General features: G+C 38.9%; 2 protein-coding genes across 4 annotated transcripts in view; one reads left to right on the top strand and one right to left on the bottom strand.

The window, feature by feature from the left end:
• LOC111246298 (uncharacterized) overlaps nt 1-4,986 on the bottom strand; it is a 28,867-nt gene extending 23,881 nt beyond the window's left edge. For all 3 annotated transcript variants that reach the window (XR_002671625.2, XM_022795651.2, XM_022795652.2), the window contains exon 1: nt 4,215-4,986. Coding sequence is in view for 2 of the 3 variants with exons in the window: in XM_022795651.2 (XP_022651386.1) it covers nt 4,215-4,634 (420 nt within the window). In the remaining variant the exon portion in view is untranslated. The remainder of the gene's footprint in view (nt 1-4,214) is intronic.
• A 10,870-nt stretch (nt 4,987-15,856) lies between these two features.
• On the top strand, nt 15,857-24,186 carry LOC147757176 (uncharacterized). The gene is made up of 4 exons (XM_086984800.1): nt 15,857-16,191; nt 16,802-19,793; nt 20,352-20,632; nt 21,110-24,186. Exons 1-4 carry the CDS (start codon nt 16,189-16,191, stop codon nt 21,416-21,418), a joined length of 3,585 nt encoding a protein of 1,194 aa, XP_086840926.1. The 5' UTR covers nt 15,857-16,188; the 3' UTR covers nt 21,419-24,186.
• Nucleotides 24,187-25,530: the final 1,344 nt, after the last annotated feature.

Below are 25,530 nucleotides of genomic sequence, written 5' to 3'. Positions count from 1 at the left end.
GGATGTTCAATAATATTAGTCAAAATATGCTATACGAAATGATAAGACAGCAACCACCAGTTTTTTTTTTCCGAAACTAAGTGCTAGAGCCTAGAAGAGCTCACCCTGTTGTCCTGTGATCCAATAATGCCGTTTGCGTGATTGCGTGTAGCTGTTGAGCCCATTGTTGATGTTTCAATTCTAGCCCATTATAAGCATCCTTCAGTGAATAATATCAAGGTGATTGATATAAATCTAGAAGGGTGGGTAAGTGTGGTTGCAGTTCATATACTAGGGATAAGGCGAAACTATCGTAAACGTCAATTGACTTGATCCAGAATAAGTAAAACCATTAAAAGCACCTATTAGTATGCAGATGATTCCCCAACACTTATGGCAAAAGCAACACGCTTCTACGTCCTTCTTTGACAACTGCTTACCCAAAGGTAGCCTTATAAATCTCAAGTCAAACTTCACAAGTTTTAACCATAGCTGATTCTTAGCGACGGGTGACTTTTAGCCATGAAACCAGCTCTGATCTGAAAAGAGATATTCGAGGATGATCCAGGAGAGCACCCACAATTTGACTGGGCTCACTTCCCAGTTCCCCGCCAAAGCCCGAAACGAGCAAGCTGACATTGCAAAGTGTGAACTCCAATGTGAAGTACTATGCGCCATCTTTCTTTTTATCGTTTGTTGATTCTTCAGAGAAAATGTAAACCTCAGACTCATGAAGGGTTTCGTACACATTGCGAACTTACCCGACAAAAGAAAGCCAAAATTATCTCCAAGCAAAATGACTTCAGAGACAGCACGTATGTGAGACTAAGTCGGACCTATACAGAAGGAGGTTTAGATGCAGAAGCGACAATGGAATCGTCAGTTATATCGCTTCCTGTTTCAGATTTGGCCGACTCGCTAACTCTGTGAGAAAAAAAGAGGTTCGTGAGAGGCTTCGTCACAGCAAAAGATGAAGTTGCGAACAAGGCTGAGGTCATAGGTAAATTCTCAGCCTTCTAACAAGCAAGACGGCATGTTCTTGATGTTTACAGATGGAGGTAAGATTAGGACAAGAATCAGCCTTTCTTGACTTGATTCCCTTCCAGGAAAGACAGTGTTTTAAGTTGCACACTTACCTTTTAATTGCCGTTAGATCAGTACTTTAGTGCCTCTACAACGTGCTACTGTTTGACCTCTATTCGTTTGGCAAAGGTGCCTATTTAAAGTTGGGAACAGCCCGGCATTCAGCAGTAGCCTGTGATAGTTGGCATCTTCAGCTGCCTCATCAATTAAACTAACGTGGCAAGATATGCCAAACTGCTAATGCAGTATTTCGAAGGACACTTTTTAGGGGTAGAGGTGGCTTTGGCGTTTGAGCAGATGGCGTAAAAAGGCCGATGTAACTATATATCATCGTAACCTGGCTACAAGTTCGTAGTATAGGAGTTAAAGTTTCATGCAACTTGTTCTGGTCCTACGTTGATCACATAACCTCTGCTAATCCAATACGAGGATACAGAGAAGATACACTGATCTTAGTAATAGATATCTGCTCACTCTGAATACAACGAAGATCATGAGACCAATTAGTGAAGAATTTTATGTTAAACAGCTCTATGTATGACGCCTGGCGAGTGATGATAAGCAGGTCGGTCAGTACTTTAAGTAAGAAACAATTATTACCAGGAGTATCACAACATAATGGTATAATAGCGTACTTTTTAAATACCAGCCAATTCGTTTAAGCGCAGTCAAACACTTCTATAAAGCTTATTATACTGAAAAGTTTAATAATGATAATAGCTATTATTATTATTATTATTATGAACAGCAAGCACCATCTCAAGTCGTCTGTCTTAAACAAGTATACAATGGGCAAAAAGAAGTAAATAACCGAAATGTATACAGCATCAGCGCAAGTACCCAAAGCGCGTACAGAGGCGTACAATTTGTTTGTATAGGCGACCTTGACCTTTAGAAAACTTATAGTTTTGTATAGAATATATAATAATTCAGACATTAGTTGCATGTTCGGTTCCGCATACGCTCATTTTATGGATAGATTACTTTTTTTGCTCGTTACGCGTAGGCCTTTTCATGAAGTAAACGTAAGCGCTTATAGCAGCCTCGTGTATGATTGATTATCCAGAGTGCGTCTTTATCCAGAGTGTACCTTTAGAGGGTGCAAAAGGAATGTTTATTTTGATCGAACCATGGGGCGGTGATACACGATCTAAACTACGAAAGCTGCTGTAAAACGACATATATTACATTAAAAAATGAGTTATTGTGCAAAAAATCTTTTTTTTTTCCCTGTATAAATGAGGACATGGTCATGAAGGAAGAACTCGTCTTTCTTTTCTTTCTTGATAAAATAAACATCTAAACATTATTGTAGAAATTGTTATTGCCGCTGATGATACCGTATATAATAGTCGGAGCAGTAATTAGTGATTATAGCATGCCTCCGAAATTCACGATAATGAAGTGGCATTTTCTACAGCTTAGAGTGGTACTTCACCTATTTAGAAGTTCTTAAGGTTCTGTTGGTCCTATGCTGCAGATGCATACATGGAATAAGTTGTGAAAATGTCCTGTATCTCTAGGACCCGGTATTAAGGGTCAGTGTAGGTCAAGGGTCACTATTTGGACCACCTAATGTAATATACCTAGGTAGCCATGCCAAGAAATTTTAGCAGAAGACTAAATTTTATTTACGATAATATTTAACAACTGCCATTTAGCAGCAACTGCATTTCGTTTATCAACTTGGCGTCTGGACGATACCGAATAAAAGGGAATAACGGCTTGCCGTACGTCTTAATAGGACTCTGGCGTTTTATATATTTTATTTATATAAAGGCGTTTTATTAATTTCAATATGTATCTTAATAATCATACGTATCCAATTTGAAGTAAATCTTATTAGACTTAAGTAATTTAGCTCTCTGGTAATAACTAGTAGTTAGTTTTTAATGGAGCTTGTAGAAAGTCTTATGCAAAAATGTGAATGCACAACTTTTCGATCAACAAAAAAAAAATAATAATTTTTACTCGAACCTCTTTATTCATCTATTAAATCAATATATATATATATATATATATATATATATATATATATATATATATATATACTAAATAAGCGCCGCTTTAGCTTTATATATAATCTTGCCTTGTTCTTCTACAGATATAATGGTTCATATTCCACTGCTAACACGCAATTGTCGTACTAGACATAAGTGTGCGCTATTCAATGAAACGGCTTTACCAATTGGACTTTTAAGGCTTCATTACAAGAACCTGGAAGCGCATGGGAGCCAGTCCGTGGTTGTCTATCCAACCTGAAAAATAGCATCCAGTGATACCGTTGCGCACGGACTCGTGAGCGTTAAGAAATACGTTCATTCTCATTTATGGCCAATGCTTTTCGAAAATCTCATGGTGTTCCAAGTGCAATCCGTCTCCCAAATGCAACACGTGTTTTTCAAAAATCTTCATGACTAACAATTTACTTACATTTTATGTGGATTATAATAGTTAGCTCCATTTTCTACAGTGCCGCTTTTGACGCTTTTCATGTTTCGAGTTTTGATGTCCAGTATCGCATCCTATTAGACAATTGGCCCTCAGCACAAAAAAGTATGTTTATGCCCAGGTTCAAACCTAGACTATAACGCGTCTCTAACATTAAGATCTTGTAGCCTACCCGGTTTTATATCAGAGTAGAGAAATCTTTCTTATAAAATGAAACCATAAGTTAGACGCCATACGTTCATTTATACACAACAAAGCCATCATACAAGCAATATACTTTTGGCTTGTTTTACCTTGAGAAAACAAAAAAGACCTAGAATAATTCAGTGGAGGCCCCAAATAGTTCAGTAATAATGCAGTAAGGAAATTGCCGTGCTTGTCAAACGCGACCGGTAAATTTTCGAGCAAAATCACCTCCATAATTAACTGTTGCTCTGAAGAGATACACTGTGTTGCCAGAGGAACCTTCTTTTGGTACAAGGTAAATCCCGGAAACGGTAATTTATTTACCGACGCGCAATTAAGGATCAATGTATTTGTTTGTGGTTGAACGATTGAGCTAATTTTCAAAGCTTTGAATAATAGTTAATTATATATTATCCCCTGGCGACTGTTGAAAATGCTGACTGTGATTCTACAATAAGTGGCGTTCCGAATAAGTAAGATGATTACCAATAGCCGTGAGTATGAACCAAACGCACCTTCAGATACTCGGAGCGGTGCACAGGTCTACCGATGTTACTAACAGTAAATCTCGAACCAGGCGCATCCTTAGTTAAGGACATGATTGATGTCGTAGATGAAGGCAAACGAGGCATCTCCTCGACGATGTCGCGTGGCATGCCGTAGGCGACTGTAGGCGCTGGTAATTTCTCCATTGACATCTTTTCCTCCGCGGTTTTCTTTAAATTAGCGGCGTCCTTCTTCGGGCCAACTTTGTTGTTCGAGCCGTGCGTCGTAGCGTTAGCGTAGCTATTGTGACTGTTTGACAAGTTGGCGTTTGCTTTAGCTGCAGCAGCCGTCGAGGCAAACGATTTGACCGCGCTCTTTACAGCTATGGCGGTCTTTATCGACGGTGCCGTCGAAGAGGCAGTGCTCGACCGATGGTTCGGTGGTGGCATAAGGGCGATTGGCTGATTGGTTCTTCATTGATACTTCATAGGGCTGCCTAAAACAACCCAAAAATACACTTTTTGTTTACACGTTAGAACGAGGCCTGCAGCCTCTAGTCGGCAACCTTTCTTAGTAATATCACAACGACACACAGAGACAAAACCTCCAACTTCATGAACCACTGATTATATACACCAGAAATAGTCGTTTGATGCAGTCATGCGCCGGCCTATAGAGTCACAGGCACATGGAACCCGCCGATCAGACGCACCCAGAGTGACCGTTCTGCTATTCCCCCTACACGCTCCCCCTTGAGGAACACCGCTTTCGTCGAATACACCACTGACAATGACACAAGAATTCGAGGCGGCCTTCTAGGGGTAGTGAACGTAGCTACTGAAAGAGAGACACGGAGGGAGGGTAAATCGTGTCGAAGGCTAGGGGAGTTGGTGCCGCTCAGAACCATTTGATGGTGCGTTCGGTGCCCCTGTCAGAGCCCCTTTGTCGTCTGCACGGCTTACAGTGTTGGACCAGAGCGGTAGGCCTTAGCATGGTGTGCTGCTTATAACGAGACGATTGGTTTGATTACACTCGATTCGTGAATAATTGATAACGGAACGACTCTTTTGAATACAAGGCTAATGATAAACATTTCTGGAGCCTGTGGGCGACTTAGACCTATAATGCAGAATATAATGGCGGGGAGACTGTGAGAGGGTTTTTACTTCGGAACAATTCATCTATTATACAAACACTTTATAGACACCATTGGTTAGTATGGATCTTTAAATGTACTGAAGGATCATTTCGATGCAGTTTAGCCTGCGAGAGGTTTCCATTTTTCCCTGTATCTAACCTGTGATAGGTTCCAACCTCTTTTTTTTTCTGTGAAGGGAGTGCATACTTCTTTTCTTGCAAAGTGTTTTATCAATTATTTAAGATACTTTCAAATCCAGAGGCATTTCTTCTGGAGAGAAGCCGTCTATAAGCCTTGCCGCGCTTGTCTCATTACATATATTGTAATTAGGGCATAGCAACCCCGCCTCAAAACTCTGTATGCCCTCTGAAATTAGTCGAAATATGCCAATTTACAGTTAAGCTCATAATGAATAGAGGTTTGAAACTATATCCATTGCAGGCTGTCGCCAGCAAATGCCCTGTCTTGAGACCATTTGGGCGAGTAGAAAAGATGACAACAGGGTTGAAAAAAGAGCTATATGAACCAGGTGCGTGAGAACGTACTGAAGATGTCGGGGACTTACAAGCGGAGGCGCCTGAGCGATTGGAGAAACAACACAGCGTCTGAAGCGTCGCGAAAACTCTTGTGTGTTATATATATATATATATATATATATATGCCTATTTCTCCATTCAGTCAATCTAAAGGGAAACTTTTCTTCCAATCTATATAAATCCTTTTGATCAGTCTGCACACAATTGATTCATTAGAAATCGATTAGATGGGCCGACAATGCCGCCGCTTTTAGAAGTTAGCAGCGATGCCCAAAAACATATTTGGTCTATAATTTTGTAACGGTGTGCATGATTGGTCTACCGAGAGACTCATATTAAGCACTTTCACCTTTTAGGAAGAGAAATATAAAAAAAAATTGGTAAAAGGAACGAACAGATAAAAAGAACGCTTTCAGACCGCCGCTTGCCAACGCATACTATTTTCTAAAATGATTTTGCTTTGAAGTCCTACCATTTAGTTGTAAATCATTTATTATATTCTTTAAAGCCAATAAATTTTAGCTAAATCAGCGGTTTATAATTCAAGTCAATTCTAACGATAACGGCAAAGATGAATATTTCTTAAGCACATTTTGTTACACGCACAGAAACCTAGTTCATTAACCTTCTCGACGCCCTTATGCTGTTATATTGTTTAATATCTTATCTTAGAAGGAAGAACTTATTTTTATAGTAATAATCGCTTGTTTTTTTTATGCACGAAGTATTATATATATATAATAGGCATGCGAAAATTCTTCAAGATCATATATTATGTTTTAGCTGTCGAACACGACGATATGTAACGTGTGTTTCTCTGCCTTATAAATCTGCCATATGGTACTCTCGCCAAACTAAACATTGCTTAGCCAACATTGATTATTATGAGCAGACTTTTCTATGAAATACTATATTTCAACTAGGGGCTAACTAAATGCCCTCAATATATCACTTTGGTACAGGATTTATGTAAATCTGCAAGAGCTCGCGTTTCTTCGGTAGGCCTACCAAACTACCAAAGCTCTTGAAGTTTTTTTTTTTTTGTAAACTCTGGCAATAATCTAAAGCTGCTCCCCATAACACACAATGTTAGGCAAATAAGTAAGGCGTAAAGGCACTCGTTTTCTTTACGCTTCGTAGAGAGTTCGTTGTGTACATAAATTAACCGTACTGTAGATGGTAAATATCGAAATTTATTGGTATAATAAATAAGTGCAATGTCACACAGTAAATGAGCCATCTTTTTCGTAATTCTTTATGGGAACTTTCCTGGCAATCACAACTAGCAAACTTTTTGAAGAGATCATATTGTGAATCTCTAACGACAGTATGCGTGAATTTACGTAAAATAATATCTCTATGGCAACGCATTCGTTGAAAATACAATTTAGTTGTTTTCTTCGCTAGATAGGAAGAGCCAGGGATGTATGTACTGTATCTGATAATGCCCAATCTTCAGGTGTCTCTCACCGACCTTGTGCCACCATAAACCACCACAAAATTCCATTTTGTCCGAGAAGAAAGCCAACACTGAATGTGAATAGGCCTATAGTACAGACAGGCAAAAAATGTTGAACGACTCAATGAACTATTTCGTACATGATGTAATTAATGAAAGCATACTCTATGCTAGAATGCCTTTGAGGCGTGTATATTAAAAACGTGACTAATTATTTAAATGACTTACGGCTAAAATTGGGCCGGATCACAGTATTCATCGAGAGCTTCTTGAAGATATGAAGAACGTCTTTGCTCAGCTTTTACTCCTGCAAAGTAATGCTGGAGGATCCAAAAAGTGGTGACACCGCCGATTTCGCCAATCAGTTAGTCATAAAACAATTGGACAACGGCTAAGCAAGGCAGCTATCTAATATGGCCAGTTAGAACAAAATAGTTCGCCGAAATTACCTATATATTATTGCAAGAGCGGGATATACTAAACCAAATGTTGCAGTGCAAGCTAACGCATGCTACAAACCTAGTTAAAATATTATAGATACGTTTTCGCTCAAAAATGAGTTATGTTTTAGACGTAGGTATCAGCTCTGCTCTGTTGTTGTTTGTCCTAGTTTGTTTCTGTCTGAAAAGGCTTTTTTTTCGGTTAATTTTCTAATTTATTCACTGTCCCACCCTTACCGCTAACAGTCGTTCAGGTTAAATGGACGCCTCCATTCGCAAGCGACAAATAAAATTGATAATGACAGAATTTGACATAAAAAAACAAAGAGGATGAAGGTGAAGGAAGGGCAGAGAGCTGAAAATTGGGCACTATAGCGAAGGCTAACGCACTATTTTAACAAGGTCTTCTAAAGCTTTCTAATGATAAGGGAAATACCTATCGTTTCTTTATTCGATGTGAAGAGTGTGTTTCTTGACACCCGCTATTATTATACCCGCGTTATTTTAAGCAATACAATTGCGTTTCATAATATCTGCCATGTAAAGATAATAAGCGGAAAGAGAGGCCGCTCACAGTACAGCTGCGCTGTTTTTGGGGGGACAATTTACATCTATATAAATATAAATGACAGTGCTGCTCTACTTTTACCATAGTGGCTGATGAAAAAAAAAATGTTATATTTTGCGATTCTGACTAGAATGACTAGGGTTTACCGGCGTCATCGTACATGATGAAATACATTTCTAAAAAAACGCATTTTTTAAAGTGACAGTCAGTATTCAATACTATCAATACAATCATTATTGTGGTTTTCTAACTATAAAGAGACCACAACTAATAATAGTTTTGCGTCTATTAGTCTACATACAGTAAAACAGGGACATAATTCCATCGTACACAGTATATAAAATCGTATATATCAAGTGGATCGGTTGATGGACGCATGTCCAATACTCTAACGTGCCGCTGTGTTCCCATAGGAACAAATGCCTACCCGTGAAGTCGAAGATCAAATGAGGCAAGAAAGCGAGATATTCTCTAAAGGGATGTGCTCTCACGGCTCCGTTGACCTCAACCCATTTTCGCTGACCCCTGAAATCACCCGGGTCTCGCACGCTTGTTTAGTCATCGGTTGCTTAGTGTTGAAATATCTGGCCGGCGGGTTCACTTTGACAAGGTACTACGCCATGTATAGTGGTCATCACGGCTGGTATTATGGTCATATTCGAACGAGGTAAGTATTTTTTTTATGAAAAAATCGTACTGAGAGCCGTATAAAAAAAATATTAGTTCACCGTTGCATAATACTAATAATGTGACAGTAGAATTTCATAATGATATCAATGATTCAATTAGACAAAGAAGCTTTGTCGAGACGTGTCGGCTTTGGGACCGATTTTGTCCGAGCAGTTTTCTTACAAACAATTTGATTTTTTAGTTAAGTCAGTTTTATTTTGGCAACAGTGGGCAATTTTATGCACAAACTATGTAATTATAAATACTATATAATTTAAGTGGCCTATGAGACAAATGTATTAAATTTGGTTTTTTAATGACTGCATGTAAGCTTATTATTTGTGCTTTCGGGAGTAATAAGTTATATCGTCAGCCAATTCCTAAAGTTAGTTCGTACGTAGATTAAAATACTTAGGGAGATAGAGATTGTATTCCTCGATAAATCCGGAGATAGGTCTTGCATTGTGACGAACTATCCGACATAGAAACCTGTGCGTTCTTTATCGACATATCGGAAAATAAAGGATAAATTCGAATTTCTATACGCCGAATATAAGTATGTATATTTGGTAAAATCAAGCCATGAATCGATATATGTATTAATACGTGCGCCAGGATTTCCAATAGTGAGATAGCGGAAGTTAGTGTTACGAGCTAGCGTAATGGTGTGTTGTTTACACACTGTGCGCACCGAAATCTGGAATAGGTGTCTTCTCAAAATCTTCTGTACAGATTTGATCGTAAAAGTAGCGGTTCTTTGCATCAGTGAGACGCAATTTCTATCGCCGTGTAGAGCAGGGCACGCGTAACTTACGATTATCGCTAGACAACTCGTATTTGACGGTAAGAGGGATTACCAAAATAAAAAAACGAACCGGTAGGCACATTGTGTTTACGTGCGAGTAGGCAAGCCTTCGATCAGCTTGAAGGTTGGTACATGATTTTTACATCTTCGTCAAGAGAATTAGTTCTGCTGAGAGGTCTGCAAATAGATTCCTGAAGGACTGTCGCGTTTGAGGATAACATTTCGAGCTGAATTCAATAATAAATAAGATGCGGATAGCTCATGTAGATGTTGAAGAAGTTTTTGATACTTTCGAAACATTCGCTTGTGTTGCTGGTGTCGGTCTAATATCGTTTCGTACGCCGCAAGGAATTACATTTAATAGGACTTATTTCAGACTCCAAAGTGCTTGGGCCTAACCGTAGGACTTAAAGGCTGGACGAGTTCACTTGACAATTCAAGCGTTCAAGCCCTATCGCGACACTGGAAAAATTCGAGGAAATTCGTATTCCTACGAACGGTCTTATATTACGAAATGTACTGCTTCTGTTAGCGTTATATTAGACACTTCCATAGAATATCTTATACGGCTTTAAACATACAGAATGCTTTATAAGTTATTTTAAATCAGAGCGATAAGTTACCGTCGATGACATCCCATACGAGTTAGTTTTCTGAGAAAAATATATACTTGCTTGAGCTTGTAGATCACTGAGTATACACAATTTCTATCGTTGTCAATTGTTCATAGAATGACACTAGCCACATCTGTAATGCTATTTGTCCACTAGTTCTCGTCGCCTGCCATTTGTGATAAGTTTGAAGACCGCTCTGCGTAATTTTCGCGCGCGCGCGAACTTCAATAATTTACACAAACGAAATTGTAACAATGTAATATTTAATAATTTATTTATAATATAATAATGATGAATGTCTAAATATATGATTTTGCTTAGTAATATTTATAATCCATTTACGATAATGCTGGATGAACAAGGTACTACGCAAATGCGCTACTTATATTACTATATATTTACGTTGAAACCGTCGTTTTGTTAAATTGTATACTAATGTTATTTGTTAACATGTATTTAACAATTTAGAAAAAGATAAACATTTGATTAGAGTCTTGAGATAATTCGACGAGGGACCTCGTCATATCATGCCCGAACTCTCGTTCTCTCAGCTGGCAAACTTCTACTAGAGTTCCATGACTTTTGTTCTATCCAGCTGTCATTGATAAATATAAATGAATAAGAAATACTAACGTATACCTCTCAAATCTTTGCAAGGGAATTTTTGCAATGCAAAGAAATATATATGCACTAACATATACGTGCAATGCCAATTATCGACCAGATTCTATCTATCTATCTATCGATGTCCAATTAACTTAGATAAACTATTTAGTTTATTACAAAACTTAGATAAAGTATTGTTCATTGTCGCTCAGCTTCGACTAGCTAACGACAATAGTCGTTAACCTGAAATTGGGCATTTGGCCTCCGTGTAGGCAGGCACATGGCTGGCGGGCACCACAACGCACGGTCGAAGTTTAAACTAGTTAGTAACTATGCATATAATTTCACTGGTAACCGATAGGATACAACAGAGCCCGTTTCGTTTTAGGCCAAGCCTGTTTCCGAATTGACATGAGCTTCGCTAGAGGGGTCATTGAAAATTCATCGAGTCAGCACGCGTCATACGTAGATCGCTGATATAGCAAATGTACGACGTTAGTATCGATGCGTTGAGAAGCAGCATATATATATATATACCAACCGCAGTAACATAAATTAAACCTAATGACAATTGGATTATTGATGGGTGTAAGCCACTATTGCGTGGTCACACATAGTGGAGTAAAGTATTAAAGACGATTCCTCAAAAATTGGCTGGAAGATAAGAAGATAATCAACAAATGCATATAACTACGATCAATTGGATTAGAACGGGCAATTTTTTCCAATGATACTATTATGGATGCCAGTGATCGTGTAGTTCGTAGGGCTTAATTGGCTTATAGTTATTTAGAGACAGAAAATCAAATACGTTCTATGCGCCGGACGTGCTTAGAATAACTTAAATAGTATTGCTGAATTTTGTGCTTGGAACTATTTCTCAATTCGAAATAGGGGTCAAGTCTCATTTGAAATAATGCCAAATAGTGCTTTTAGCTACATTTTATTACCTTCACTGAGTGGTGTTTATTATATATACACTGTAATTCTTATGTATTGTGATATTTACATTAGCAAGTAAGCCGTGCTTTTCGAAAATAGAAGTTATAGAGATATTGCAGATTTATATACCGGTTATAGATACCTATGGCCGGTTTTTGTGCAAATCAAGATAGAGCGTTATTGGAGTCTCTTTTTTTCGCGGCAGAATTGAAAGATTGTATATGGACTATATGTGACCGTTCAAATCATTTGCCATATGTTTAGATACTGGCAGTGGAAGTAGCAATATTTATGCAGATGTAAATAATACCCACTAATACGTCAAGGCTGAGTGAACTTGCGCTCAAACAAACGTGTCATAAAATGCGTAAATAAACTTTTTGTATTTTACTGTCGATGCGAGAGAACGCTAAAGCTGTTGAGTTAACGAATATATTTTTCTACCAACTATTGCTACTGCAAGAATATTTATACGCGACCAGTTTCTGTTTACTGCTCAAACCTAGGCTACTGAGTGAAGTATACCTACAGGTAAATGCATAGTTGTTATAGTTTTGGGCTAGTAGGCCTAAGTCCGTATTCCGTTTAAAGGAACCTCCTCAACGCTTATTTACGCAGTCGAACGCAAGCTTCACCAAGTTATTGAAATTTTGGAACCTACGGAACATTTGGGTCAAGTAATAAAAACAGCTAAAAACTCGTTTTCGTCGAGTAATGTATATATATAGGGGGAGAGGAAGAGATGTCCGACTGTGAATTTTCTACATGCGCTAAAAGTGCCTTCCCCCGACTGTTATGCTTGTTTAACACGACCGTTATTCGTTGTGATTATAGTTTTAATTTCTAGTTATTTTCAAAATATTTTCTCTATAATCGCCAAATAACTTTCTAATAGCAATCGCATGTCAAGCGGTATCGGTAAGTGACGCCCAAATACGCTATGTACAAAAAAATTCAACGGAATTGAATTTCGGCCTGACAACAGGCCAGAAATCCGAAAAACGCAAGGACATGAACTGTGGAAGCTTATATAGACAAGGCAGCTGGCTATCGATATTCTCCTTGTTTCTCCATCAAAAACCACAGTGAGATGAAATGGTTTTTGCGCTTTTTTTCAAACTTTTTGTATCTTCCGGTTTGCTTCGTGAGAGTCTCCCTCGAATTCTTTCCAAATCGTTTAGAAACTAGCAATGACATAGACCATCGATCCCGCGCAACAGATTTCGTTTCTAATCCTGTTGATGATTCATCCAGCAGGGAAAAAATCCTATCGTCGTTGATCTTTACCCATTTTCCAAGCTCGAAATCAATTCAAAACGACGCACCCTTTTAGCGCCATTGCAAGTTTGTTATTGTATTCTAAAAAAGCTGGTGTTCTTTTGCTACCAAGAATAGCGGATGGACGCATGCCCCCTACAACATATAGCTAATCGTCTGAACTTCAGTGCCTTGCTGTGTACATATTTATACCTTATGTTTACATCATCTCAGCTAAGAAGAAGAAGACCATTGTTAACAATTTACTCGACAAAAAAGAATCGTTAGTTTTTAAATTGTTATTATTATGTGATAGATAATTTCTGAACAAGCTACTTAAATAGACATTACTGCTTAATGGGGCATTAATGGGTTGAGTAGAACGCTTCACTGCCACTGTCGCGTGTTCACAGAACAAGAACGGATACAAGGCAGCACCCATCTCTCACTGATAGCCTTTCTATCTCAGTCGTATAGTTGTGCTCGTGCCACCTTGACGACTCTATTAGTTTTCGCTGAAACGTGAACGAAGAGCTTTCCGTTCACTGGCAGTTGCAGTGAAGATCCATCCTGACCAGAGCTTAGTGTAGCTTGACAAAACCACTGTCTGTTTTTAACACTCGAAGCTCCGTTTCCATCATTATTTAAAATGGATCAGACGAGTGACAGTTAGGAATTCTATAAACAAGCGAACAAGGAGAACGCTCTAAATAAATATGGCTCGAGCAGTGCTAATAGCTTGATGCTTCGACATAGCTCGTTCCCTTTTTTTCTTTAATTGAGAACACTAATGACGCAGTGCTTACCCGTTTGAAGAATCTGTTGAATTTTCGAGATTTTTAAACACTCGACCTCCATGTTACTGGCCATTTTCGATGTCTGCTCGTCACGGTTGTTTTGACCAGTCAGAGCTTCGACAGTCAGAACGAGCGGATGAAGCGGGCTTGAAGGATTTTAGCTAATTTGTCAGTTGTAATTTGAAAGATGTCATTGATCTAACTACCACATCTTTGTTAGAGCATTATAAAACCAACACAAATTTTGACGGATTAATTCGAAAACTTATTGTAGCTAAACAATAATTGAAAATTCGATCTACCAGGTAGAAAGATTGTAATTTTTTATTTCTTCATATTTAAAGTTTTCGTTAGACTGTTTTACCAAGTTCTAGCATTCGAGTTAGCGTACCATTTGAACTAGGACATACAGATACTAAATTGATTGTCACTTTTACTTTTTCTTACAAGTAATAATAACCTGCTATGAAAATAGCGAATAAAATTAACGTACCCACAGCCGACCTTAAAAGGGACGATGTATCTTAGATTTTAATTAATTAAGTTTTAAATAAATATACAAGTTAATAGGGGACGATATTTTCGTCCGTAAGGTGACCAATACATACTATGAGCAGTGACTGTGACTCACTCGGTACATTGAAATATCTCAAATATAAAAAACAGGCACAGAAATAGATATAATTTAAACATAGTCAATCGAAACTGTCGTTACTGTCTGAGACTGTTTGTCCGTGCAAATAGGCCCATTAGCCGTTTGGTGGGTCATTGGTTTCGGTAGGTAAAAAAAAAAACTGTGTTTCACGTTTCACAAGGCAAAGAGCTAAAAGAAAAATAATAACATTCAGGCTCAAAACATGCATCCCTTCTCTCTTTTGTGCTGCAACATAGCGGTCTAAATAGCATTACAGCCAGACACATTATAAGAAAGCATCATAACAATGTCAAATAACTGGTTTTTATTACTAGTCATGTTTGGGTTTGAAGTGTTTTTTGAAGATATTCAAGTGTGCATTGATGGGGTTGCATCGAACTATTTATGGGAGGCAAACATTAGGCGTACAGTATAGTTAAAAGTTATCGTTTTACAGAGAAACTAATTTTATGATTGCACCTTTGTAATATATACACATCTATTTTCTTCTTTGAGAAACAATGAGTTGATACATAATGTCTTATTGTTCTTGATAGAATACGCCTGGTAATAACGAAAAGTGTCACATATTCTACACATATTGCCTAGGGTGACGAGAAACAAAATAGCAGCTTACTAAGTTTGTTAAATATTGTTAATACAATGGTGTAATATATAGTTAATATAGTAATGTAAATATAATTATAATACAGAGCTGTTTTGGAGAACGCGCCAATGCGAGCTTTTTCTCCAAAGACGACGTGTCTTTAACACTACACTAAACGATACCTGTTTCATCTAGATTCCTACTATCCCATGTTACGCATTGTATATAACCAAAAAGTATTCAGTATCGAACAGAAAACAATGCACCTAGGAGAGATGTGTCGTCCCATTGGGAGCAAGATTTGATGCTATATTACATACACTACAATTTCATTACATCAAAAAATACAAGGAATATATAGCAGAATTAAGCGTTTGTTTTACTTCGTAAAAAAAAAAAGTCTACTTTTTGGCTTCTATAATTTTCTCTTTTTCGGCCCAGTACTATTTCTTAAATTGTACCGTTTCATTTGAGCATCGGATACCTATGTGTTTGCATAACCGCTTCGCATGATCACCCTTCAACGCTTGTTTTCTACCCAGGGCTAAAAGACAGGCCGGTGCTCACTTGTAAGGTTGTGATCCCCAACGTGACATGTTTTAACAAAAAACGTTCAACGAGAGCCGGGTTTTACCACAACAAATGGACAGAAGAGCGTTTCGGTGTAAGGGCGGGTTATCTAGCACAGCAAAAATCTCTCGCCACTGATGCTGTCCGAGTACCATTTCAGGGTTTTGAAAAGCACTTATTGACGCTGACGCATTCAAGCGATCAGTTGTGAAGCAGTGTCCTGAAGGTAGTGCCATATCAGACATCATCCGATCGGTCTGACAGTGAAACGAGCGTATACGAGTGATCAGACACAACTTGAAAGGCGTAAGCTATCATTCTTTGAGACTTTCGTCGATGTTGCCTGGAGAGCAGGTCAAATATGGTGAGTTCTTCATAGTAATCTAGTGTTCGCTGTTTTGTTTCTCTCTACGCCACGACAAGATAAGAGTCCCACTCCTGGCGAAAAGAATGCTCCAGTTATTAGATCACTTGTTGATACACTGCCTTCGCACCATTCGTAGTAACGTATGCAGCTCGGTACACGTTCCTAAGACATATAATGAATGCAAAGGTTACATTAGTTATATTATAAGAACGATACTTTTTCTGACCAAAGGCTGCCCAAAGCGAAATATGTTCTTAGTGGTTCAAATTTAAACAAACACAGTAACAGTGCTTGTTTAGCAACGAAAGCGAGTAAATCCAATCTTCCTACTGAAGCTTGGTGAGCACTGCTGTGTCTAGCATATCACATAAATAGGTTTTGAAGAAAATTGCCCTTCCGAATAGAATTTTGTGTTAGGCCTGAATAATCCTATCGTGCGGACAACGTTGTAGAGCAACTCTCTGCCCTTCGCAAGCTTAAATAATTCGTTTAAGTTGTATTGTTCTTTGCTAGCCAAACAGAGAAAAAGATCGTTAAAAATGTTTCAGTCTACAATAAATGAATCTAATAATGCTCTTGCATACCTTGTAAATGCGCCTCTTTTAAGCACGCATTGCGGATTTTCCTTACGCTCATCTGCGGTACGACGCTGATTACATGTGATCCTGTAATAGGAGTTGCCATGACCAAATCTGCACAAATCTCTCCTTTCCTCGTTTTCTCAAGAAATTCAAGTTGTCAACAACACTTTAGAGCTTCGTTAAGAAATAGAGTAGGCAGAGTTGGCTTTTCTGCCCCTTTCCAAGCGCCTCAAAGTGTTGCTAATCTTAACGAACCTTTTGGCACCTCTTCCAACACGTATCCAACAAGTATTCAACACAAAATTCCTCATCTTGCGCGAGCATTAGGTAACACCAGATATGTCATGATCACTGAAGATCCCACCCTGCTGTATCCATGGAAAGGTTCGAACTCTTCTGGACAGTGGAATAGCTATCCGGCCGACGATAACGATAATACTAATTCAATAAACTATGACTTATCAGGAGTATATCCCTATGGTGATAGAGAGACTACTCATCACCAGAAAAAGACTCAGATCGAGGCATTTTCTCATCCATATAAACTAGAGCATCTGCCAGCACAAAAGTCTCCGCACAGACACCGACTTTCACACAGACAAATATTTTACCACGATCGTGGTCGCAACGGCCATCGACAACTTCACGGACCAAATCTTCCTGTTGATTATCGGCTGCCCCATCCACAAGCCCCATTACCTCCAGGTTACCGATCGTCCCTACAGAAAGGAATATATCATTTTCACTGCCGTTCTCGAAAACAAGAGCACCGTCAGGTGCCACTGACGCAAAGGCCTCTATCAGGTCCAGGAGCCTCACCCGAACAGCAACCTCCTGCCAGATCACCCAGAGATTCTGACAAATGGTCACCTAACTTAAGATACGGCAATAAGAACGAACAAAAACGCGTACATGGCTGCTCTTCTCAGCGGACGCAGCATGAACAAAAATCTCAGATGCTAAACCGATTTCAGGATCGATCCAGCCAAGGATTTCAAAATCAAGCAAGCGCTAGCAATACAAAAAGATTAACAAGGAACTATGAGAATGAATTGCGCCCTAGTCATAACGACCTCCCTGTTCTTGGAACACGATGGAGTAATCAACCTTATCGTAAGCAGGAAAGTCGTACGGTTCCTAATGTGCGATTTATACACGATAGATCCGAACGTGAGCTAACGAAGCAAAGTTTTCCAGCTCCCTACCTGGGTGATCCTATCGGACATAAAGTGGTAAAAAATTTGACTACTATTATTAAGGAAGAATTTGACAAAAGCCCACATATATATGTAAAAACCCACACCGACGAACAAAACCCATACCTACAGTCTGAGTATCGTTACACAGGTTTCCCAAACTTTGACTACGATGGATGGTTCTCGCCAAGACAAACCGGACCACCCAGCGCATCAACACAATTATCGAATGGGGGCAGTTTCTTGAGGGAACTCCCTTCGGATAGAGCTAACAGATCTGCTCAGTACATGCGTCACAAAAATCAAGAAACAAGTCAGGATGATACCGAGGAAATTCTTTCAGATGACAATGACGCTGATGTTGGCATTGTGGCCATAGGCCAAAAGGCCATCCGAAGGGGAGGAGAACAGCTTCGCGTGGACACCGACAAGAAGAACTCAAGTCAGGACTTTCTGGGCGAAGGGGAGCTGCGCTTCCCTGATCAAAATGCAGGAGAGCTGAGAGAGCTAATACATCTTTTGAAAGACATTCCAGAAAATAAGACCATTGTTAAACATAATTATAGTGACACGTGTGGTCACCTAGTTGGAAGCACGCAGAACATTGAGTTCACTGGAGATATGTTCATAGGCGGAAAAGATGAAGAACCCAGCTTAAGGCAACGACAGGCATACACTCCGCAAAGCACCATATCAGAAACAAAACAAAGGTTCGACTCATGGGACCCATTAACTAAGAGATTGTCTACAATTACTTCGCCTACTAACGGCCCAAAAACTCTCCAGTCTAGGCAAGAAAAGGTGCAACAAATACGAGCATCCGTTAATCGGACAGCGGATTACAAGTCGCAGATCGTTTCAAACAAGCTCGTACCGAATATTTTTAAACTAGCCCATGGAATTCAGCATAATGATCAGCGACAACAGTTTATCTACATAACGCCCCAGCCGCAATACCATTTTAGCGTGTCACGAATCCGGCAAATGTATGCACCTAAATTTACAAGCAGAAATCACCAGCCCACGGGTTACCATGCAACAACAATGCCTAGATACTCAAATGAAGAGCAAAGGCCTTTGAACAAGCGCGTTCGTAAAATTCAGGCTCCCACGACTATTGAACTTCTACCAGTTGCTTCTTTTCTCAATAAGACAAAGCTAAAAACGGCAAATTACGTCTCCTCTAGTTCTAAGGAGAATAATTTTTCAAGCAAGGAACATGAGTCGTTTTGTCCGGATTACTACCAGGACAATCAAGTTCAGTATGCGAATACAACGTTGTCGTTCACAAATTACCAAGAAGTGAATCCTGATGATCCGACCCCAACGACAGAAAACACAGAACCAGCAACAGCAACGTCTGAGGTACCTGGAACAACAGCAACAGAACGCGCTATTGTGCTTTCTAAGAAATGGCGTCAGCTGCCAGTTGTTAGAAACCATACAGGTAAGGTTATTCATCAACATATTACGCGCAAGCCAATAACATCGACACCAGTTCAGAACGATATATCATTAAAGTTGCTGAGAAAGGATGCCTTAAGAGTACTAAGGCTGAGAAGACCTTGTGACGATAACGAGTGCTCGAGTAAAAATGATTCAAAGCCTATCAATATCAAAAGTCGGACCTCAAGGGAGAAAGATGTTCCTACTAAGACAGACGTTTTGGTAACAGCACCGTCTGCTGTACCCCAACTTGTACGAAATCTAATGCCCCGTAAACCTACATCTCTAATGACGCCTACGAGGTCTGTAACGAAATCTGTTACAGAAATGGCTAGAAAACGACGTAAAGCACACCTTGCACCAACAAACACTAACGGTAAGAACTCATCTATAATTTGTGGCATAATTCGTTCCTTACATTTCATTAGATATGCCGTATAAGGTACATTCATTTTTTGTGTGAATCCAAGAAAATGTAATTGGTAAAGATAGTTTATTATGCTTTTATATATAACTAATGATTACGAATTTATTCTTAGAACGTATCATTTGCTTCCCCGTCCAAGTTACACCGTTAGCCCCACTTCCGCTACTTTGTTGGTCACCGTGTTATTTACGTTTCTTACGTACCTTGTTTCAGTATCTTGGCTGTCAGCCAACCACTTTAATTGATCAAAAATTATCGTTAAATTACTGCCACCTTCGGTGAAAACTGATAACGTCGGCTTTATTTTCTATCTAGCGAAACCGATAAGTAGAGAGAAAATAATTTCTCATCATTTATGTTATATTGATGCAACCACATGTCACAGGGCGATTCTAATGCACAAATGTCCGGAAAAGTTAGAACAGAATAATTACATTTTTAGACATATAAAGCGTTTAGACATATAATATTGTCGATGTACTAACCTTCTGTGTGTTCTAAAGACAGCTCTGGAAGTGATCGGAATTCAGACGCAGGGCAATACACGTCGTTTGAAAAAATCAGAAATTCCGGTCAACCTAAGTCAACTACCAAGGCTATCGAGTCAGTCTGTACCAAGAATAAGAAAACCTAAAGTTGAAAAATCAAGGAAAACTACAAATGTTCAACAGTTTCAAAAGCGAAAAGCGACCAATGAAGAACTTGAGGGTGATCTCCAAGATAAACCTCTAACTGAAGCTACCGACAACAGTCTGAAGGAGGCAATGCGAGTTCAGTTCCACCTGCAGGTACAAGCGTGATAATGGCAAAATTGTCCATCTAAATATAGATGGAGACACATCACTCAATATTTTGACTGAGTAACTTTAGCCAGATCAGCGCAATGCATGTTTATATGCACATCATCTATCATACGAAAATTTACTAACTTCCTTTATTTCAAGATATTGGCAAATCTTCTAATGTTATACGAAGATCTAGATTTTCTTGTGGATAATGGTAAAGGACCTAACTACTATAGCCCCAATAAGTTTTATTAATCGATCTGGAGTCACTCCTCGCCTAAGCTGCCACTAACCATCTTCTTCATAATAGCTAATCGGTCACTTGGCTTGTTGCTAACTTTAATATTAATTGCTTACTTTTGCTTCAATTCTCCCTCAATTCTCAATCGGTTTTCGCTACTGCCTTTCCGTGGCTGTTGTGACACGCACGCGCCCGTACAACCGGAAATTTTCATAAATTTTCGGATGTCGATGAGTCAGGGTTTTTCCGGTCCTGATAGCTATCGTTACGGCTTTCACACGGCAGATCCGTATAACCCGCTTGAGCGGTTCGAAGAACGCGACGGTGAAGGACGTGTCAGTGGATATTATAGCTACATTAATCCTACAGGAAGACGCGTCACAGTCAATTATGCCGCCGACCAAAACGGTTTTCAGATAGTTAGAGGTGATGGAAGCGATGATTCGGCAAGCAGCGACAGCGTTGATCGTGGAAACAGCGGAATAAAGAGTTTTAATAATAACAATAATAATAATAGCCTTAATGAAGAAGGCGAATCAAATATTTGACGAAAACAAAGTGGAACAGGAGCGTCTGGCGTGTTAGATAACACTGGCAATACGAGACCAATAGCGGTGGGTCGAAATTATAGCGGGAACAATAGTCAGTTGTAAAAAAATATTAGCTAGATAAATGTGCTACCTAATAGAGAGGACGGTCGTAGAGTTCCATACACACTGATAAATTATATTAATCTAATATAGAGCGACAGTAAAATACATCTGCAGCTCTGCATTGTGTGGTAGATTATATCATTTGCGACAGGAGATCTACCTCGTCCATACGAAGGCTTTGGTAAGCTAAATATCTGTTGTCAGTGTCTGCGTATCGCCCTATGGGAGAGACCTGGAAAGGAATACGTAGTCCTCCTAGGGAATAATATTTATGCTTTACTGAACTTCTTTTACCAACTAGAACTTCATTTGAATGTATGCTGTGTACGCCGCTTCCACTGAATGACTAAGTTGAAGGTTGCTGCGACAAAAGCATTTAGATCCTGTATCGTACATGGCGTAATTTCGTCAGTGTCATCAATTGCACTGATCGTTTGATCAGCATTTCTTTGAACGGTTCATTCTATTTAGATTAGTATTCTATTGTGTGCCTGCTAAGTCTGTGCAATTAAAAAAAGTCGGAAATCACATTCACATGTTCTGGAACACCTCTCCAGGCCCGAACAATTATAAATGATTACCTAGCAATGCTGTCAGGGTGCTTTTTGATAGAGGTCATCATCTGGCAGATATCTGAAATGTAAGAGGAACGATAATTTCGAAATAAAATAGTTGCTTTTAATACACTGAAGGCTATGATGAACACTGTTCCTATAAATTGGCCAGTTCTTCTAGTCGCAATGTTTCTACGTAGCTATATTGGGGAAGTCGCCACATATGCGGGCTCTCGCTGTCGTCGTTCTAATGCTTACCGTTGGAAAACAAAATTGATTTCCGGTAACTCTTCATTCTGTGATAGAAAACCTGTAATAGCCTTAACCTCACTCATACATATTAATTGAAACGACGAACATTTCCTCCAGCTCTTTACAATTCAGTATCTCATAATCAAACAGATAATAAATTGCGAAGGCCTAATAGTGTGAATAAACTTTCTAGCTAAATTTTTGGATGCGTATATGCGAAAACTTAGATTTTGCTCTATATAAACAGTTCCTATATGAAGTTGCGTCACAGCTTACCGTTCTAAACGATATGAAAAGCGGCCTACAGTCTTAATTTCTCGAAAGTCCTATAAATTTCTTTAGAAATGCAAAATTCGACAACCTTAGTTCTGATCTGTCCACGTAATTGCTTAACGAATCTTTCTGCTGTAATTTAATGTAATCAAATGATGTGCGCAATGTAAAGGCTTTTCCCCGGTCAGTCTTGTACTGTTGAAATAGTTACTTTATTATGTGAAGTTGCGCCTGCGTGTTGTTTCTTGTAGCTGAAATCAATGCCGACGATACAACACTGTTAAACTATTAGACTTATGAAAAGAGCATTATTAACGGTAAGGTATGCTAACCCAAATCATAGAAACTCTATGGAACTAGAAATGCAGTCTGAAATAGACACGATCTCTCCGATTTTCGGCTGTAACTAGAAAACGTTTTCGCTTACTTTGATTAACAGTCCTTTCAGCTTCGTCGCCGTCAATGTTTCTATTAACGGTAAAAGGTAAACAGACACATGTTGTTCCCAGACAGACGTCGCTAAAGAACACAGTCATTTATTTCATATGCAACTAATACAAAGCGCGCTAGAGTAATGGCATTGAAGAACATAGTAAACTTCAGGCTATAGTCATGGGTCACTTATCGTGTCCTTTTCGGTGACACACTTGTAAGTCGGCTAACAACGCGCTTTAAACGTGCCTCAAGAAGGCCCAATCAGTAAATCAAAAATACCTTAAACGTAAGTATAAACCAAAATGACAGATACAGTTCTCATATCTCCCAATATCTAGCATGGAAATTACAAAGTAAAATGTGCTTGAAGCGCCAGAGCACGAGAGATCCTTCCTCATTATTGCAAAAAAAAAATTATAATCACTACCTATTTAATCAAGAAACTCAAAACGCCGTCAGAAGCCAGATACTCAACTAATTTTAAAATACTCTCAGATCTGTTGACCGTTTATTATCTTCAAGTATTTGCACACATGAGTATGTTTTTACACATTGAGGAAAATCTTAAACGATCATACCTGAAATGTATGCGGTAATCAATCGAGGTTCACCCCAAAAAACGTAGGTGATTATTATAGCTAAATGAAACGTTCTTTTCAGGCAGATGGGTAATTCGCTAACTAATTTGCATTTGCATAAAACTATATAAGGTTTTAAATGTTTTGAACGTCTTTTTGGATAAAAAATGCCCTTACCTTTCGTTCCCATATAGATATTCTGTTAATTTATTTTAAGTCGACATGTTTGCTGTTTTTTCCTGTTTAATAATAATAATTGTTTTCTCCAAACTGTGCCTATCAACAAAAAGCTAAGGCCTCTTTCGAACTTGTTACAGATACGAGTAGATCAATTACTTATAAAAGAAATGGTTTATAGGTACATCCAGGTGGAGACCCGGCTAAGGCTAGTAAAAGAATTCGTCACTTCGCTTACACCCGTTGTAAGAAAATTTTCTGACTGCTGTTTGAATACGATACAATTGAATTACCATGAGCGAGACTGGGTATTGTAAAACGTTGAAAGCATACATTAAAAAATAAAAAATCGACTTTTGTATAATATTTTCGAAAGTATTTTTGATTTGCTCTTTTTATCAGTTTTCAAAGTGTCTATTATTTTTCATGACGCACTTTTTGCTAATGCACCTAAAACGCTGATAGAACTATCAAATCCTGAATCAAATTATTCGGACGTATCTGGAAAGTACCATATAGTTCTAGGAAGAAATTGATTAGAATATTAAAATTCTATTTAAATGTAGCTATCCTGTAGACTCTTCAAAAATGTACAGAAGCTTTCCATCGCATGCTTTTTTTCTTCTACCACGGTGTGCATATTTGCCAAAAGACAGACCGACACAGGCTTTACGGTTGCGTCTGTAGCTCACGAAGGGAAACGTGTTGTGACGCATACATTCAACAGCATGTACAAATTATTTCTCTTAGAATAAATATTGATAATATTTTAAGTACCCGAGCATTATCATTTCCTAAATTATAATAATTAAGTTAAGTCCTAATTGCTCCAATTGCACCGATCTAATCAGCAAGACATTGTAACCGAAATAGTTGTACTAATGCAAATAAGCGATCTGACCGTTCTAGTGGGAGGGAACTAAGCGTTTTTTTTTTTGCCTGTTTTGCGCAACTTGCGCCTTCCCTCCACCACACGTTAATGGTGACCAGCTTCTAAGCATGAAATACGCAGCAAAACGCGACACAATTTCTGATTTTTAAAATGGCGAATCAAAGTAAATTAGACCATAGTAAAATGGCTGCGAAAGTAAGTTAGATTACTGGGAAAAAATTTTGGCAAAATGTCCGTGGTGCAATCGAGTGCAGGGCCCACGGCTCGAAAGCCGCAGTGTTATCGGAGCTTGGTTGAGGGAATAATGCTGGTCCCGGCAGAGTTCTCTCCTCTCCATATGCGTGCGAGTGTTTTGTGTATGTAGATGGCTAAACCTGGATAAGGAGTGGGGTTAGCAGTGAAGGTCTGTTTGTTTGCCGATCAGTGGCCTGAGTTCGAGAACCACGATAAAAAGAGAGACGCAACTAGGTTGGGGTCAGTGAGGGCACAACCGCGACTTAGTTCGTGGCTACGTGACTTACTGAAAAATCATAAAATCACTAAAATCAACTCTGGTGGACAGTGGTTGTAACAACGAGAAACGCAACAACATTTGGATAAAGCCCGGGTGGAGCCCGCGTCGATTCGAGGTTCCACGACCTGGAACACGCCTCGAACTCTTTTCTATTTGTTGCGGCATATTTTATTGGAGTTTCGCAATAGATAACAAAAGGTCACAAAGATTTAAGCGACTGCTATCTAAAAACTTATCTGTTGTGTGCATGTTTGTCATACAAGCCATGAGTTGACAGAGCTGCGCCATACATACAAATGGAATATTGCTAATTAACTTTATTCCAGAGACAC

Source organism: Varroa destructor, unplaced genomic scaffold, assembly GCF_002443255.2.
Source record: "Varroa destructor unplaced genomic scaffold, Vdes_3.0 BEIS01000003.1, whole genome shotgun sequence".
Lineage (NCBI taxonomy): Eukaryota > Metazoa > Arthropoda > Arachnida > Mesostigmata > Varroidae > Varroa > Varroa destructor.
Note: the sequence above shows the minus strand (reverse complement) of the source record. Positions and strands in the feature narration are given on the sequence as shown.